Source organism: Oncorhynchus mykiss, chromosome 25 (genome assembly GCF_057628025.1).
Source record: "Oncorhynchus mykiss isolate SJ-2025 chromosome 25, ASM5762802v1, whole genome shotgun sequence".
NCBI lineage: Eukaryota > Metazoa > Chordata > Actinopteri > Salmoniformes > Salmonidae > Oncorhynchus > Oncorhynchus mykiss.
In genome coordinates, this window is record NC_143046.1 from 64761937 (window position 1) to 64781470 (window position 19534).

General features: G+C 41.3%; 1 protein-coding gene and 1 pseudogene across 3 annotated transcripts in view; both read right to left on the reverse strand.

Moving 5' to 3' along the window:
* Positions 1–283: 283 nt before the first annotated feature.
* On the reverse strand, positions 284–3819 carry LOC149972092 (fibrinogen-like protein 1-like protein; annotated as a pseudogene). The gene is made up of 2 exons (XR_016491532.1): positions 3522–3819; positions 284–1345 (listed from the first exon to the last, which is right to left on the reverse strand). The product of XR_016491532.1 is annotated as a fibrinogen-like protein 1-like protein (transcript).
* Positions 3820–8645: 4826 nt separating this feature from the next.
* Positions 8646–19534, reverse strand: part of LOC110505507 (KATNB1-like protein 1) — a 63855-nt gene continuing 52966 nt past the window's right edge. The window contains exons 1-10 of one of the 2 annotated variants that reach the window (XM_021584765.3): positions 11836–12005; positions 11062–11188; positions 10866–10903; positions 10148–10394; positions 9898–10013; positions 9757–9807; positions 9574–9669; positions 9397–9495; positions 9194–9287; positions 8646–9095 (exon numbers count right to left, since the gene is read on the reverse strand). In XM_021584765.3, the coding sequence (XP_021440440.3) occupies positions 9063–9095; positions 9194–9287; positions 9397–9495; positions 9574–9669; positions 9757–9807; positions 9898–10013; positions 10148–10394; positions 10866–10903; positions 11062–11188; positions 11836–11984 (1050 nt within the window). In that variant the 5' untranslated portion in view covers positions 11985–12005 and the 3' untranslated portion in view covers positions 8646–9062. Of the gene's footprint in view, positions 9096–9193; positions 9288–9396; positions 9496–9573; positions 9670–9756; positions 9808–9897; positions 10014–10147; positions 10395–10865; positions 10904–11061; positions 11189–11835; positions 12006–19534 lie in introns of those variants that run through there. The other variant, XM_021584766.3, reaches the window with a different exon arrangement.

Genomic DNA, 19534 nt, shown 5'->3' on the forward strand with positions numbered 1-19534 from the left:
AAATGTTTGGTATCGGCGATCATTTAGACTACAAGAAAACTGCACTTGAAATTTTGGGGGGGAAGGTCGAGGAGGAGACTTACGTGTATGAAATCCCTAAAATAATGATAGATTCTTTTATTACTTAAAAAAATGTGTGACAAGTATATTACAGTATTTTGGTCTCTGTGTATTTCTGAATTAAAAGTGTTGAACTATTGTCTATTATTATCTACTATTAACCCCTGCATAAGTACAACCACATATTATCAGGAATCAAGGTAAGACCCAAGTGCAGACTGTGTGAAGTAACAATGTTTATTGTAACCACAGGGGCAGGCAAACGACAGGTCGAGGCAGGCAGCGGTCGATAATCCAGAGCAGAGGCCAAGGTACAGGACGGCAGGCAGGCTCAGGGTCAGAGACAGGCAGTGGTCAGGTACAGGGCCAGGACAGGCAATGGTCAAAAACCAGGAGGACGAGAAAAAGAGAGACTATGAAAAAACAGGAGCTGAGACAAACCTCTGGTAGGCTTGAACAAACAAGACGAACTGGTAACAGGCAGACAGAAAACACAGGTATAAATACACAGGGAGGGGGGTAGAGACAGGCACAAGGACAGGTGAAACAGATCAGGGCGTGACATCTATGGTATTGATCAACCTAATCTCCAGACAACACTCACAGTTCATCCTTCGTACAGTCCCCAGTGCGGACCACCATCACTGTGTCCGAGGGTTTTACCATCATCCAGGCGTACTTACACGGGTGCTCCTTGTTGCAGTCCTTTTGCCAGTAGATGACGTTCCTGCGGTTTAGGTTGGCTCCAGCACAGGCGTTGTACCTCCAGCCCCCTCCTGCCACACCCCAAAACTTCAGTTCGGCACAGTTCTGGAAGTAATTGTTGTCTCGGTCCATGGTGGTAAACCTCTGGTTGTCATGCAGGTAGTTAGTTATCTGTGTCTTAGGTGAGAGTGTCTAAGGCAGAGCCCTGGAACAGACCAAGATGCAGCCTGAACCAAAACCGCTCTTCCTCCACCATAAAAGGACATACTTGCGCATCTTGGTGATGGCAATCTTTGTTCACTAGCTTGACACATAGCTTGTAGCGTCCAGGCCCATGGGAGAGGTGGTGGAGGAGTTCATTCCCCAGCCAGTGGTCACCAGTCACCCTGCTTGTATTCGACACAGGTGCGGTTGAAGTCCACGCTGCTGTTAACCGTGATGTGCTGTACTACGGTCCAACTACCCTCTTGAATAGCGCAGTAGGCCAGGGTGGGGTAATCACCAGGCTGAATCAGGTACACTCCATCTCTGGCCTGAACCCCTAAACCCATCAACATCTCATAACAGTATCTGGGGTACTCTGCAGGGTGAAATAGCAACAAACTGAATTAACACCCACAGTACTTAGATCACACAAAGAGTTGATGGGTAACATGAGGTCAAGCTGAGTAAATCAAAGCAGATAATCTGGATTGCTTTTTCTAAGCATTACTTACACCTATTCAAGGTACTATGATGATGATTAAAGGGATACTTCAGGATTTTGGAAATTAAGCCCTTTATCTATTTCCCCAGACTCAGATGAACTGGTGGATTTGTATGTCTCTGCATGCAGTTTGAAGGAAGTTGCTAACTAGTGTTGGCGCAATGCCTGGAAGTCTATGGCAACTGCTAGCATGCTAGTAGATATCATAGACTTCCAGACATTGCGCTAATCCTAATTAGCATTGGCACGCGAAACTACCTCTAACTTTCGTCATATAGGATGAAGACTTAGAGACATAAAAATTGTATCCACCAGTTCATCTGACTCTGAGGAAGTAGATAAGGGGCTTCATTGACAAAATCCCAAAGTATCCATTGAACCTGCCACTCCCTGTCTTTTCAGCGATGGACTAATCCTCATGGATATTGGCAGTTCCAACACACATGGGATTTCAACGTGTTCATCAAACATTGATGCTCTAACATCATTTCTCAGCTGTTCAGTATGACAAAAGTGTATCACAACGATACACGAATGTTCTTATTAGCAGATAACAAATGTGAAACGTGTAACAAGTGTATAGAAAGGATGATGCAGAAGGGTCAATAAGTCATTCGGTCTAGACTTTGGCATTTGAACTACCTCCAGAATAATGGAGACTCAAAACAAACTTGTTTGTCTATCAGCAAAGATATGAGACTTAAAATGACCACACATAGCCCACACATACAGTAGGGCTTCTCATTCTACATCATCAGAGAAGTAAAGCCCTTCTCAATCAATACCATTTAAAGCCCAAATTAAATCCGCCTGAAATGATACATGACAGCTACAGATCAGACTATTTAAGGTATTTGGAAGTAAGTATTTTGATTATTATTTTTAAACACAAGTAGTGTAGGAATGTATTTGGAAATACACAGTTCCAAAACGCTATATACACACATTTTTCATAAGGGTGTTTTTTCATCAGAAATTATTGCTTATGATTGCCTTCTTGTGTGAGTGTGAAATAGTACTGTTCAGATACTTTATTAATATATTTAAGATGTGTATTAAAATGTTTTTTTTGTTGCAAAATGCTATACAGTGCCTAGTGAAAGTCTATTCACCCCTTGCACAGTCTTCACATGTTTCTGCCTTTAAGGTAAATCTAAATAAGAAAGAGTAAAGGATGGACAATTAAAGGATGGAATTATTTTCCCTATAGATCTACAAAACCTGCTCCACATATTCAAAGTGAAAGAAAGTTAGAGAAAATGTTCTAAATTAATTAACAATAAAATAACAAAGATGTCTTGATTGCGTAAGTCTTCACACCCCAGAGTCAATACTTGGTGGAAGCACCTTTGGCAGCCATTACAGCTGTGAATAATTGAAATAATATTCTACACATTTTACACATAAATACTCCCATGCATTTAAACCCAGGTCTGTTCGGTATTTGAAATAAGTACTTGAAAGTATTTTCAAATATTAGGCTTTTTATAGAACATTTTTGAAAGTACTGTCACGACTTCCGCCGAAGTCAGTCCCTCTCCTTGTTCGGGCGGCGTTCGGCGATCGTCGTCACCGGCCTTCTAGCCATCGCCGATCCACTTTTCATTTTCCATTTGTTTTGTCCTTGTCTTACACACCTGGTTTCAATCCCCCAATTACTTGTTCATTATTTAACCCTCTGTCCCCCATGTTTGTTTGTGAGTGATTGTTTATTGTATTGCGGTCCGTAGTTGTGGCCTTGGATTATTTGACGTGTATTGTGATTATTGTTCAGTTAAATTGCGTACATTACTCATATCTGCTGTCCTGCGCCTGACTCATCTACACCAGCTACACACAGACGCATTACAAGTACATTCAAATACTTCCAATAGCTGTAGTTGATTTAGGCCACATTATTTGAAAATATTCAAATACACAGAAGTATTTAAACATCAAATAATCAAATACACATATTTGAACCCAAGTCTGCTACAGATACAGCCACACGTTTTAATGTACAATCCATCTCTACATTTTGTTAGTAATGACATTACATGAATGTCCATACCATTAATTCCCTGGTTGAGGACCACCTTGTGCTCTTCAGAGGCCAGGAGACGTGTCCTTTCAGCTAGCAGGGATTCAGTGTGTACTCCCATCAGACTTATCACCAGTGCTGCTGCTAATGCCACTGTCCATGTCCCAAAACTCTTCGAACTGGATGTTCCTTCATGGTGAACGGACATGTGGATTCACCGAGTGGCAATGCATCATTTCTCAAACAATTTTACTACACCCCTTCGAGAGATAATTATCCATTTTCATACATGGACAAAAATATGTAATTCTACTCCTGTCACAGTTCATAGCACAACAGTCCACTGTATACAATGAAATATACAAAAGAAATCCTACTTTAGTAACAATGAAACTTACTAAACTGTAACGGATGAACACCCTTACCTCCACTGTTACTGCACCACTGCCTGTGTGTGCTGAGCTCTGTGACTATAAGCTGTCAAACATACAGTAAACTGTACTTTGATAGCACTAAACAGAGAGAGAAGGGCAGAGAGAGAGAGCAAACAAGGCTAATCAGGCTGCCAACCATAGACCCAGAGTCCACGGAGGTGCAGTCCTTTCCACACAGCCTCTACAGGCCAGTCACGACTGGACTTCAGCCTAAGCTTCCTTCATGTCACAATAGGAAACACCAAGGGTTAAAGCCAGCCTTCACTTATCTGTGTCAAGTGGGATTCATATCTCACCTTCCAAACACTTCCTCCACTCTTGGGAAGTAGAGATTGCAACCTTAGTCTTGGTGTTGCAATGTCAGTTTGTTTTAGTTGATCAAGTGGAACAACAAACAAACATCTTTTAAAATGGACTATCAATCACACGCATACTGTAAATTTGTTTCCCCATCCCCACACCTCCTGTTCCACCTTGTTATGCAAAGAGGGTTTTTAAAGCTATTTGTGATTTTAAAAAACTAATTACAAAGATAGATGATCTTCAACTATCAAGTCCTAAACGAAGCACCATAATGATAAGGCCTAAACAAAGCACCATAATGATAAGGCCTAAACAAAGCACCATAATGATAAGGCCTAAACAAAGCACCATAATGATAAGTCCTAAACGAAGCACCATAATGATAAGGCCTAAACAAAGCACCATAATGATAAGTCCTAAACAAAGCACCATAATGATAAGGCCTAAAACAAAGCACCATAATGATAAGGCCTAAACAAAGCCCCATAATGATAAGTCCTAAACAAAGCACCATAATGATAAGGCCTAAACAAAGCACCATAATGATAAGGCCTAAACAAAGCCCCATAATGATAAGGCCTAAACAAAGCACCATAATGATAAGGCCTAAACAAAGCACCATAATGATAATGCCTAAACAAAGCCCCATCATGATAAGTCCTAAACAAAGCACCATAATGATAAGGCCTAAACAAAGCACCATAATGATAAGGCCTAAACAAAGCCCCATAATGATAAGGCCTAAACAAAGCACCATAATGATAAGGCCTAAACAAAGCACCATAATGATACGGCCTAAACAAAGCACCATAATGATAAGGCCTAAACAAAGCACCATAATGATAAGGCCTAAACAAAGCACCATAATGATAAGGCCTAAACAAAGCACCATAATGATACGGCCTAAACAAAGCACCATAATGATAAGGCCTAAGCAACTTATCTTCATGATGATTAAATATACAGTAAATTGTGTGGTGGTTCATTTCTATATTATCAAATGAGAAGAGACAAACGTATCACACAAGTTTATACTTAAACTGAACCTTTATTAGTGAGAGCTTTGAAATAGCGATGGCTGGTCGACAAATCACCGTCTCTGATGATTCCTTGAGAGCCCCGAGACAAAAGTACAAAGGTCTTTTATAGCCAAGATACACCCCTTTCAACCTTGGGGCCAAAGGCTAAGATTTGTTGTACTGCAGACTGTATCTGCTGTGCCATCAGTTTTTATTGTACAGACCAGTGTCTCGCCCTGCGACTCAAAACTGGAACCATCTCTCCCTGGTACGGTATAGAACAGAAACATTAATCCATGCCCTGAAATGCTCTTTAGGTTTTATCACCCAAAAGACATCGTAAATCTCGTGTCAGTTTGATCTCCCAGATGCCCATCCTCAGTAGAACACACATACAACTGTTAAGAATACTGTATTCTGTTGAATGAAACAACCATTTGATGCAATAAAAGTATTATAACGTAATCTTGCAATTTTGCTCTCACATTCCCCCATTTCAAGAGTCCTCTCAACTTAAAAGAAAATTACAAGATTTAAGAACATTCGTTCACATGTCAAAAATGTATATACAGTGGATTCTACATAAACCAAGAAGCATAAAAGCAATAAGTCATTGCATGGGTTCCTGCACATGACCGGCTGCTGTAGCACTGGCTCAGCCTCCTTCCAAGAAACTCAGCACTGTCTCCTATTTCAACCACCAACACATTTTCAAAGCATTCTAGCAATTTGTCTGGGAAGGTTATGATACAGTCTCCTGCACGAACCCATGAAGAAAAACAGAAGATGCATACAGTTTATGAGATTCAAAGCTATATCTTCATAGACAGTGAAAAGCACATGTTTAGTGCATAATGCACTGCATGCAACAATGGAGGTTTAATAAAATAAGCTTTAGTTATACATCACACTCCAATGGATCAGCATGGTATGGTGGAAATGATTATTTCCATCCCAGAAACTAAAATGAGCATATCTTGTTGGACAAATCCAGGTAGTGACTCCTAGTTAAAGTAAAACGTATTCCATTGGTGCCTAATGAACATGACCCAAGACAAGCATCACAATTCCACTATTTATAAGGCAATGCCTATAGAGCAAATAGATTAGGATCAGTTTCACTCTCCAGATCAGAGTTCACCCTCTCCATTCACCAGGGCATGCTTAGAATAGTGTCAACATCTTTAGTTCATAACAACAATCAAAACAATCAATCCCTAATACATTCATGGCTTCACTCATATAGTTATTAACATACTAAACTCAAATCAATCCTTCCGTTTTAAAAATCATTCAGTTTCCAAATCATAATTAAAAACCCAATTAATTATCCAACCAAAATCTTGAATGACATTGCTCAGTGATTCAAATTGGTCCTAACACTCAAAGTAAAAAAAAACTCAATTTAACACACATTGGCAGAATGTACATTTATATTAACATCCAGTATAATTATCCCATAATTCTACTATTACATTGTTGTATCACGATTATAATACAGATCAGTATCTCAATGCATTCTTAATCTAAATTACTATAATTTCATGTATTGTAGACCTATACAATCAACCTGATACCCCAAAAGTCTAAAACAATTTTGGGCACAGTTGACAAACCCCGTCCTTCAGGCACTGATTCTTCTGGCGTCCTTTTCGTCTTCTTCAGATAGCTTTACAGTTCAAAGTGGATGGCCGTGATAATGTCCCAATTTCAATGTCTCACCTGAGCCGCCATCACCTTTACCACCCATTATGTCTTGTCCATTCGTCAACCAGTATACCAGCAACACAAGAGAAGTTTAGAACAGATCCCTCCCCATGCTCACTCCATGTGGACTCCTCTCACACTCCTGAGATAAGACATGAGAGAAAAGCAGTTGATAGCTTAGATTGGATGCTGTACACCGGTTGCTGGCTCGGACTAATTTCTCTCGGTAGAGGGGGTTTTGAAGTGCACACACTGTTCGGTCCAATTATCTCTTCCATGCATTAAAATACCGTCTGATGTCACTTTTCATGATAGCCTCGAGAGGACAGATCAGAACAACAGTTTAGTTCCGTTCATTAACTGTATGATAAATGATTACTTTTACCAATTATTCTTAATACAAATGTCTAAATATATGTCAAAGCGAATAACAACACATTCTATTGAAACTATTCTTTCAAATTGGCTTATACTCCCCATCACACTGTCAACTTCATCACAGAGCCACAGGATCAGGGAGTTAGACCTATAACCCATCGGGAACAGAACAAACAACACAACAATACACTCCTTCACATATCACTCCATACACTCCTACACATCACTCAAGGTGTGTAAACTTCAATCCAAAACTTCAGAGGACTGTACCCTCCCCATTTTTACTGTACCCTCCATGAGAGTAATGTGTAAAAACAAAAACACTACTACTGGTCAAAAAAATAAAACAAAAATTAAAATAACAAAATCAAATTAAAATATTTACTCTTAAGAACTCCATAAAGAAAAATGATTGTACCCATATGGTCATAGGAACATAGACTTAGTCAAAGGCAATGCCCTCTCCTTCTTCCAAATCACAAATATCATAATTATCAATATTACAAATGACCTTGAAATCAGTATTACAAATTACCTTAAATACATTATCCAAATGGCTTTCCAACAGTTATCATTGTATAGACCAGTGTCTGGCCCTCCGACTCCAAACTGGAACCATCTCTCCCTGGTATGATATAGAACAGAAACATTGACCCATGCTCTGGAACGCTCTTTAGGTTTTATCACCCAAAAGACATCGTAGATCTCCTGTCAGTGTTGTCTCCCAGAGGCCCATCCTCAGCAGAACACACACACACAATAGTTAAGAATACTCTATTCTGTTGAATAAAACAACCATTTGATACAATACAAGTATTTTAACGTAATCTTGCAATTTTGCTCTCACAATTGAAACACATTTCTTCATTATTTTGGAGGACATCTGCACTAAGACAACACATACAAGTACCTTATGAATAGGGGAAGTAATCTTTCCTAACCATGTGACCTGACAAATAAAAACGTAGTTATACTCTCAGTCCTAGTTATCGGCTCTAACTAGGGCTAGAGTATTTCAGTATAGCCTAAAAATACGGGGCAGTGGCGGTTGCTAATAACTAATTATGCTGTACTGCTGCCCGGCTGGCAGTCACTCTGGAGCTGCCGGCACTGACCAACACATGCTCCCACTGAGACTCACCTCTTCTCTCTCACCACTCAGTGTACCCCCTCTCGCTACCCTTTCTCTCTGACTCCATCAACCAACAGCCAACCATTCCACTCTGAAACACCACTGCCTGGCTGAACACAAAGGTGTCACATAACCTTACTGACATTTTCATTTATAAAAAAAAAATGAATTTACAATAAAACAATGTCAAGTACCATTTTAATTAATCCAACACAACTTCAATTGGTTCTCTACTGTAACCAATCAATTGCACACACTTTCATCCTTTGGATTAATTTCATACCATTGAAATTTAGTGAGGTTAAGTCATGTTAGCAATTGTGGACAAGGGTTGGTCATCTCAAATTGTAATTAAAATTCTTAAAAAATAACAAGGCACAATTATTGTCTGGAGTGGCTCTCTGGCACTCTACAGCAGGCACTCTTTGGGCACTGTTTAGGAGCCCTCAAATTAATTTGGTAATGCTTTTGCCCACATCAAAAGTCAAGTAGTGCAGATCATTGTGTCACAAGTCTATTGTGTTCTTATGTGGTTTCCAACTCTCCAACGACATGTCATCAGGACTGGACTGGAGCTTGGCATGGGCCACCATTGCGATCAGGGCAATTGTAACAGGTAATAGTCTATAACCTAGAAAACAAGAACGAAGATGACAGAAATTTCACTAACACTATTTGCACTTGTCTTAGATATATTCAAATTACCATGTATCGTAAATTAGAACCCACCTTTGCTATTTCACCTGCACTTCCTGGAACTGAACTCAAATGAGGCTGCTGGTTCCAAAACTCCTTTAGCTGCTGTTTGAACACTTGGATATTTCTGCAATGATCATTAAAAACAGAGAGGTTTTAGTTACACATGGGGCGTGCCTGCACCACAAAGAATACACATCTCCATAGCTTCCAGTCAGCATGTTAAGTAAACATACCCATCCATAGATTGCGTGTCAGTTCCTCCACTTGCTGAGAGCTCTGGCCACCAATGTCTTAATACTGACTGTACCAATCGTAAACCAGCTACCAGGTGCCTGCAAGACCACATGGGATTAGTTTAGTTGGATTTTCAAGAATTTGTAATAAAAAGTGTCATTAACGGTGGTACTCACTCTTCATATGGAGTAGTGAGGACCTTTTTCACTAGGGGGAAAAGGTCAACACAACAGCCAATGGAAACGCTGGGTGACTCTGACTCACCATCAAGGCTATCGGTGAAAGATAGAAAATAAATGTCATGAAACTTCAATTGTAATCATTGCTTTTTACCCCTAAAAATAAAATGAGAAATGTACCTTTTTGTTATCACTGGAAGAAAATCAACAAACACACCAGTGTCTTGGATCCTGAGGGAGAAAAGAGCTTTGCTATTATAGAATCACAACTTTGTGTCAATAAAGCCTTAGATATTTCAATCTTGACAAGTTCTACCGTACCTTAAAAAATACGTAAGCAGTTCTCCAACATTTCTTTGCCACAGGGTCAAAGCTACACTCAGTCTCAGATTTCTTCCAAATAGCACCTCTGTCATTGTGTTGTGGTCTTTTGATAACTGAAAAACAGCAGAGCGGTGATGGAATACATAAAAAAATTGGTGACAACAAGCATATCACGATGATAAGATAATGAGACAACCCACCCCAAAGACATTAGACAAATATAATACACTACACTGATATTTCACACCTCTATGAAGTAGTCACTGTTTTTTGAATCAGCCTCGTCAGTCTTGTTAGGATGGGGGTCAGTGAGTGGAAACTCCCATGGGTCCATATAGAATATCTCTTCCATGTCCTGCACACAGGCCATTTCGTTCTCCTTGTTGGCCACATCACAAGTTTTCCATGTGGCTGGCTGCTTCCTTCGACAGATATTGAGATGGTGGGTCTTCCTCTTACACGACACAACCCGCTTCTGTCTCCCTGCCGGACATCTACAGTATGAAACATAAATATGGCTGAATACTCAGAAATACTACACTCAATCATAAATTATATGAAACAATGAAAAAAGGTGTGCACGTTGTTCCAGTTGAAGATTTCAATAGTGGCAATCAGCAGTTGTTTTGGTAAAAAGCAGGATGGGGCTGGAGAAATGTAACCACTCTCAAATTCACAGAGCTAATGATGAAATGACAGACCTTTCATGATATCAAAATTATAGTTATAACCATGTTTTGAGGCTATATAGTGTTTGTTACATTTTCTTTGTTTACAAACATTGGAGTAAGACAAGCTTATATTTGGTTCTGATGGGGTAAAATAGTTGAACTATGCTCATGAGGCAAAAAAAAGTTATATTCTTCAAGAATCCATAGGTATCATTAATTTATACATACAAAGATGAATGTAGCAATGGCAGATTGCCCCTTTAAACCCGTACTTTTGAAATTGCAAAAACCTACCTCTTCTTCTTAACGTCTTCCTTTTTATAGAAATCCAACTAAAAGGTAAAGACATATTACAAAATCAATTTCAATTAATTGTATGGAGGTGTTACCAAAACATTGCTGATGCAGTTCTATAATGTCTATGTGTTGTTACAGTAATATAATAGACTGCAATTGAGAAGAATCATAACCCCTCCCTGCCGAAACTTACCTCCTTGGTGTACTTTGGATGAGAGTAGCATACTCTGTACTGGACCATGTCCTGCTCTTCAAGGCTTTGATATTCTCCCTCTTCACTATCATGCTCCTCTGGCTCCTCTGAGTCCATCATCAATATCCTGGAGGGTAAAGTACACATTGCAATCAATATACATCAAAACTCCTCACACAAACACAAAGCTCTGTAATGGGAATATCCAGAGAGACAATGTGCAGCTGTTTGTATAAGAACAACTGTTTGAAGGGTTGACAGCCTAGCGAGAACCTGAATTACATCACACTGAACATACACTTTAAAAAGTCAGAGATACATTAAGGGGCAAAATTATTCCCAGGTTTTTCTTTGGGCCTGTTTGCATAGGGAAAGAATGTGTAATTACATATCTAGCTACACCAAGCAGCTGGGTAAACGTGTTTTACCCACAATTCCTCGCGGGCACGTTGTTTATTATTTTTTAATAATGACGTAGCCAGAAAAGGAGAGCAAGGCTAGCTATGTTTAGTGCCACTTTTGGTTATGTTGCACATTTTAATTCATAGGAAGCTAATGTCCGTTTACCATTGTCACGATACATATCTCTTAAAGTTATCAGCCAGTAAAACCGGCATTGTAGTTTAAACATTTGCAGCAAGCGAACTCGAGACAGCAGTAGAATGTGGAAGGATAGCTACAGATGAGCTCAATTAACGTTGCTTGTTAGATAACTAAAACTTCCTCGAGCTAACCTATTGTAATAGATAGCTTGCTATAGCTGCAATCACCTACCTGTCAGTGTTGATAGACGTTCTAAGATTTTCTGATCTCACAAGGCTGGTTTTGCTATCCGTTCGCCTTGGTTTCTTAACCCAACCGGAGCCCCTGTTACTTTTCTCAACAATGACCAGACACTGTTGGGGATTCATTAATGCACTCATTGAACAACAGGAATACTGGACTATTGTTGTGCACCCCCTAGTGTTCAACATGCTTGGTGCAGTCCAATTCAAAATGTAAATATTAACTGCTTCAAATACAGAATTAATTAATTATCTATTTTTGGTAACTTTTAGGTTCATCCTATTCTCGTAGTGGATTGGATCTTTCACTGCTTCACTCTAAAATACTATTTTAATAGAACGTTAAGGCTGCTTGTATGGAGACAATCACAAAGTGATACAGTTCTCATCCGTTAGACAGCCAATGCAAGAACATATTAACTCAAAGTGAATGAATTGTCCTTTAAATGAGAACACATCAACAATCTCAAGCACACATCAACAATCACATCTGCTTTTATTGACTCATCATGCCTTGCCACACTGCATTTGCTGACTCCACAGGCTGCTGTTTCATCAGTTTGGTAGACTGATTCTGACTTCCTTATCAGAGAAACACTGACTGATTGACTGATTGTGCAGTCCTCTAGCACTACTGTATAAAACACTAGCACTACTGTATAAAACACTAGCACTACTATATAGTACACTAGGCAAGTCAGTTAAGAACAAATTCTCATTTTCAATGACGGCCTAGGAACAGTGGGTTAACTGCCTTGTTCAGGGGCAGAACGACAGATTTTTTTATGGACGGGATCAGAAGTGAGGGAGATCCACATACACAGGGTCACACTCACTGCCCTGAGACCTGCCTCTGCTTATGTTAGGGTTCCATGTTCACCGAACTAGCATGATGGATGTTTATGGCCTGTCACATTCGGTCATCATCATAGTATTGATAGAACAGTGTTTTCTTTCCTGTGTTCACTGCAGTGTACCACTGTGGCAGTGAGGCTAGCTGGAGTGATGTGTTCTCCTTCACTGCTCTGAATGAGAGTGCTAGCTGGAGTCCCAGGTTTTCCATCTATGGGTACATGGGCAATGAGAACCCTCAGTCTCTGGCCAGACTGCAGTAGTAGACCCAGGTCGGCAGCATTTATGATCTCATCCTAAGTGCTTATGCGGCTAACTCCCGACTGATTGTCATAAGTGAATAGCAAATCAATGTTGCCGTTGCATAATAACTTCAATCATAGTGGTGTATAATTGTGGTTAACTTTGTGTCACACCCTGATCTGTTTCACCTGTCCTTGTGCTTGTTCCAGGCATCCAGGAGGGTGCCTGGAACCCGGAAGAGCTGTTTGACACGTTCCTGCACGGATTTTCAGAGGAAGTAAAGGACGATCTTGCAGCCCAGGAACTACCGATGGATCTTGACTTATTCATCGCTTTAACCACCCGGATCGATGGTCGGCTACGGGAAAGTAGGAGGGAGAAGAGGTCTGATTGCGGTCCCAATCGCTCACTCAAGGATCCCAAGATCTGATGAACTCCGGAAGTCCCCGGTGTCTTCGTCCCCAAAAGGACCTGAGTTGACCCGAGTTCCTCCAAGAGCCTCCGAAGACTGACAATTTGCCCCTAGCCAATGCAGCCGAAGGAGTACGCAGACTTAACACCTAGAGTTGTCTGTATTGCAGTACTGTCGGTCATTATGTGTCTACTTGTCCCTTCAAGAGACCTAGCTCATTGGTAGGAATGAGTACTCTGGTGGGTCTTAAGGATAATGTTGCTTCTTCCCCTACTCACCCCCCTCTCTATGCCACCCTGTGGTGGGGCGACCAGTCCAAGTCTCTCCAGATACTCATCGACTCGGGGGCCGATATGAGTCTTATAGATGTTACCCTGGCATCCAAGCTGGGCATCCCCACTCAACCCCTCTCCATTCCCATGGATGTTAGAGCACTGGACGGGCGCTCTATAGGCCGGGTCACCCACCATACCATCCCCAACAACCTACGAGTGTCAGGGAATCACAGCGAGACGATCCAATTCCTCCTAATTGAGTCTCTGCAGATTCCTGTGGTATTGGGATTCTCTTGGCTCCAGAGACACAATCCCTCGATTGACTGGTCTACTGGTGCCATCGAGCCCGTTCTGCCATGCCCATTGCATGAAATCAATAGCCCCTCTGCTGTTCCTCCTCTGTTGCCCCGTACCCTCCATATACAGTACTTCCTACTTTTCATCTGTCTAGATCTAAACCCATGTCTCACAGCCCTTTGTCTCCTGTTTGTTCAAGTCAACCAGCGTTTTGTCTCAGCTCCTGCTTTTCCCTAGTCTCTCTTTTTCTAGTCATCCTGGTTTCGACCCTTGCCTGTCCTGACTCTGGGCCTTCCTGCTTTCCTGTGCCTTTGCCCCTACTCTGGATTACTGGCCTCTGCCTGGCCTCACCCTGCCTGCCGTCCTGTACCTTGGCCACACTACTCTGGATTATCAACCCCTGCCTGCCTTGAACTGTCATTTGCCTGCCCCTGTTGTTGCAATAACCATTGTTACTTCAACACAGTCTGCATTTGGGTCTTACCTGAAACCTCATAGGTGAAATATGGAGCACACTTTGTAAAAATTGTGCAAAGCATGACGAATATGTGCTTTTTTGTTTTCTAGGGGACTTTGCATGTGACATGGATGAGGTAAAATGTCTAAATATTTTCGTTTTCTGTACACGCTTGTCCATCACTGGTCATTTGGTAGAATGATACACATACCATTTATGCTCAGCACTTTCTCATGGGATTTTCATGAAGTTAAACTATGGCATACAGGGGCACACTCAAAGCTTATGGTATCCTCAGGGTAAGATGTAAAAGTGGGCTCTGTCGTCATGAGCCTAGACCACTAAAGGCCATCTGGGTATCTGTATAGATCAATGATGATATATGAGATAGAGCCACTCTGCCCCTTCTCAGTCTTATCTCTAGTGTTCCCCATTTCATCAGCAGATCTTCTGGAATTAGGGACATAACACCTATGAAGTACAGCACCAGGGCTCTATTCAGCCGAGACAGAGGCCATGTTTCCCTAAACCTAACTGGCCAGCGCTCTTCACAATTACTATTGGGTATTAATCCCCAGTGGTATACATCAGCGGCTGCTGTTTCCCTGAAATTAAAAAGCAAAGTTGGCTCATTTTATACTTTTCTCAAACATGGAGAAAAATGCTGGACATTAATGAGCAGACAACCTCAAAAATGAATAACTGCAAATTCATGCTGAGTTTGAACTGGAATGTCTAACTCTGTTCCGCGGCTTCCTTGATATTATAAATAGAAAAACAGAAATAGAAATTCTGTCTGAAAGCTCATTAAGGGCAATGGCCACTGAAAACCAGAAGACGGCCATGCCATCCACCGCAATGTGTACATAAGCTCAATTGCCACTATTAGAATATTTGTGAAATTAACAGTTCTGGTTTCATTGGGGTTTTGTTTGGTATGCAAATGGAACATTCCTAAAGTTGTCTGGAAAGATTTACAGTACTTTAGCTTTAGATAATTGAATGTGCTTTTTACATTTATTCTGTGAGCGTTATTATTTCAGACTTCATTAGCACTAATACTGTGTATTATACTGTGGCAAATGACTAAATCAAACTTTTTCAGGGCAACAGTAGGATTGGAGATGAGTTAATGCGCCAGATCCAGTCCATAGCTGTCTACGTGCCCTATATGACCTGTCCTGGGAACCACGAGGCTGCATAGTGTGTAGGACCTGAACTTGACCCTATCTACTTATTTACTCCTCTCTCTCTCTCTCGCTCTTTCACTTTCTCACAACCACACACACCCACACACACACAGGCACCAGTCATTCAGTGTTAAACTGATGATAAAAACTGACAGTATTACGAAATCTTCATAAACAGTGAGTCAACATGGTTGAAGTCTGCTTACTTTCTACTCCCCATTAGCCAATGCTTTCCCCTCCTGGTACATATTTTGGTTCATTCCGTACAGGTCACATCTAATCAATGCTATTATTACATGGTTTGGGTAAAAACTCAGTACATTCTGCATTTCATTTTGGTGAGACAGACTGCCAGACCTCCCCAGACTTGGTATCCATAATGTGCTACTGTACTGTACTGTGAGGCAGGGGTAGAATCTCAGAAAAACAACTTTTTGGTCAGAGTGGAGCAACCACAGCTTTTCCACTGTAGAAAACACTTTCGTCAACTCCACTGTGCCATTGGAACATATGGGAGCTATTTCAGCTTCTAAGTCTGGAGCTGGTTCAAGAACCACCTACATCTAAACAAGTAATCCTTGTCCAAAATAAACACTGGCTGAGACAGATCAGTTTCCTAACTTGCGTTTAAGCCAATGGAAACAACTGACAGAAACTCTATTTACCCCACAATGACTCTCAGACAAAGTCTACTGGGCTCAAATAAAATAAAATTGCATTTGTCCCATGTTTCGTAAACAACAGGTATAGACTAACAGTGAAATGCTTACTTATCAGCCCTTCCCAACAATAGTGAGAGAAAAATATAGAAAAATAATAACACAAGGAATAAATACATAATGAGTAACTATAACTTGGCTATATACACAGGGTACCAGTACTGAGTTGATGTGCAGGGGTAGGAGGTAATTGAGGTAGATATTCATATAGGTAGGGGTACAGTGATCAGGCACCCGGATAAATACTAAACAATAACAGTAGCGAATGTGACGAGTCAAAAGAGTTAGTGCAAAGAAGGTCAATGCAGATAGTCTGGGTAGCTATTTGGTTAACTATTTAGTAGTCTTATGGCTTCGGTGTAGAAGCTGTTTAGGGTCCTGTTGGTTCCAGACTTGCGGCATCAGTGCCGCTTGCCGTGCAGTAGCAGAGAGAACAGTCCATGACTTGGGTGGCTGAAGTCTTTGACACTGCCTGATATAGAGGTCCTGGATGACAGGGAGCTCGGCCCCTGTGATGTACTGGGCCGTACACACTACCGTCTGTAGCGCCTTGTGGTCGGATGCCAAGCAGTTGCCATACCAAGCGGTGATGCAGCCAGTCAAGATGCTGTCAATGGTGTAGTTGTAGAACGTTTTGAGGATCTGAGGGCCCATGCCAAATCTTTTCAGCCTCCTAAGAGGGAAGAGGCATTGTCGTGCCTTCTTCACGACTATATTGGTGTGTGTGGACAATGTGAATTCCTTAGGGATGTGGACACCGAGGAACTTGCTTCACTACAGCCCTGTCAATGTGGAGGGGGGCCTCCTGTAGTCCATGATCAGCTCCTTTGTCGTGCTGATGTTGAGGGAGAGTTTGTTGTCCTGGCACCACACTGCCAGGTCACTGACCTCCTCTCTATAGGCGGTCACATTGTCATCAGTGATCAGGCCTACCACCGTCGTGTCATCAGCAAACTTAATGATGGTGTTGGAGTTGGAGTTGTGCGGGGCCGCACAGTCGTGGGTGAACAGGGAGTTCAGGAGGGGACTAACATGCTGACCACACCGCCCGCGTCTCGTGCGCGAGCGTTGGAAAATACACTTACACATACATGTTATTAAATCATTGCACCCACACTTCTCACGCGCGTCAATGAGCGTCTGCGTAGCCATACGCTTTAAGTCCTGCCTCTCCCATCTCCTCATTGGTTTTTAGGAGCATATACCGACATAGGTGATTGAAAGATAAACTGAGGTCCACACTCCAGTCCAGTTGGTGGTGGTAATGCACCTTAAAGTTGGTTGCCAACCGCCATATAAAGTCCAAAGTAGAAGAAGAAGCCTGAAGGAGGAGAGATTACTAGAAACAAACTTGGTTTACCCGTTTATCTGAGGATTAATTGTTGGAGTAGAGGACCTTGTGCATTTCAGGTCAAATAACAACCCAATGATTATATCCCAGAACAAATTAGCTAGCAACAGCAAGCTAGCTAGCTAAATTGCCATAAATATTTAATGCTTTTCGACCTGTCCCCAAATTAATATAGTTGGTTCATAGTTTGTTTTGATATTTCTTTCTGTGTGTCCTGATCGTATGTCCTGATCGTTAATAATAGCTATTGATAAACGTTTGTCACATTACTCAACGTTATGCCTAATCATACTCTGTGTAACCCTGAGTTCATGATGGACAACCTTGATGCCCCTTAGATATTAGAGTTCCAGAGCTTAAGTCCTTGGAATCTGGGTTTAGGATATCAGCTCAGTGAGAGATCTGCATAAAAAGGGCAGAGATTTACAGGCTCAAGCATTCAGATGTGTCATATCCAGAGGATCAGCTGCCAACACATCTCAAATGCTTATACCGTGTGTGTCTGTGTTTGTTCATCTGTGTGCAGATGCGAGAATGTGCTTTCAGGTGTGAGTGTGTTAGCATAAGGGGGGATTGAATGCAAAACATCTAATCATGCACCATAATGTTTGTGCTCCTTGTATCCCCAGGCCTGATTTACTCTTTCCCAGTGTAATGTGCCTAGTCTGCCTACTGTCTGGCCTCAATTAAGGAGCTGCTAACTGTAGCCTGTTTTTCTTGGCCTTGTCACCAGACATTAGAACATGAAATCAAAAATCAGTACCCTCCCCCCTCACTCAGATAACACCACGTTTTTTTCTGTGGCGCTCGTCAGAACCTAAACTCGTGGCAGCTTGCTTCAGCTTTTTTTTTTACGCCCAAAACCAACAGAGTGAAAGACAATTAAGCCCGGCTGACCACAAGAGTCCTTAGCATTCCAGCTGCATGAGACCAGCGTGTCCACATGAGATGCTAAGGCCACTATCAAGAGTGCCTTTGTTCCCCTGCACATATAGATCACTGGCCCGTCTGAGGCAATAGGATGTAACTGGTGCCATTTGAAACAATGAGCCATGACGTGAGCTGGTGATATTCAGACAGCAATTGTTTCTTTAACGTTTCAAAGAGCCTGGATTAAGTGGGCACCTTGTAGCACAGACTCATCAGTGACATGAAAGGGCAGATCTGATTGGTTAGTATGTGTTGTTTTTAAACAGTTAACGTTGGGGGGGAACGTTGATTAGGATTAGGAATCAGTCCATCCACATTGCATTTGACATGGTTGAAGTTGGAACATCTCCCCTCAGATTTTTATCTTGATATTATTTTCTAGGAAAATAAAACACACATGGAAACAGCCTGTCTAGTTACAACTAGGCCGTCATTGAAAACAAGAATTTGTTCTTTTAACTGACTTGCCTAGTTAAATAAAGGTTAAATACTTTATTTTTTTTAACAACCGATGACTCACTGTTTGTCATGGGGACACAATATCCATTAATGACACAAATAAGCGTATTAAATTATGCTAATCAGATTTTCCACTGTCAATAGGAGAAAAAAAAGAAACACTTTTGAGCTATTGTTCTAGGAAGTTCTAGTTATTTCTCTTCAGACATGCACATACAGTATATCATTCAGTATTTGAACAAAACAAGCCCATATGTTATTGAACTTAACAGAAGTGCTTTTTTATTTGTATTGTCCAGGGTCTCCTAAAATGTATATTGCTTGATGTATGCGGTAAGTGGAGTCCCAGAAGGAGACCTTGGGTCTCGTGTCCATCCAACAGACAGTCAACTGCTTCCCTGCCTAGCCACCACAAGATGGGGGTATTAACCAGACTAAGTACAGTACCTTTGACTCAGACTGTGACGCTCACAGGGGTTCACAGGCTCCTTCATACTGCTGCA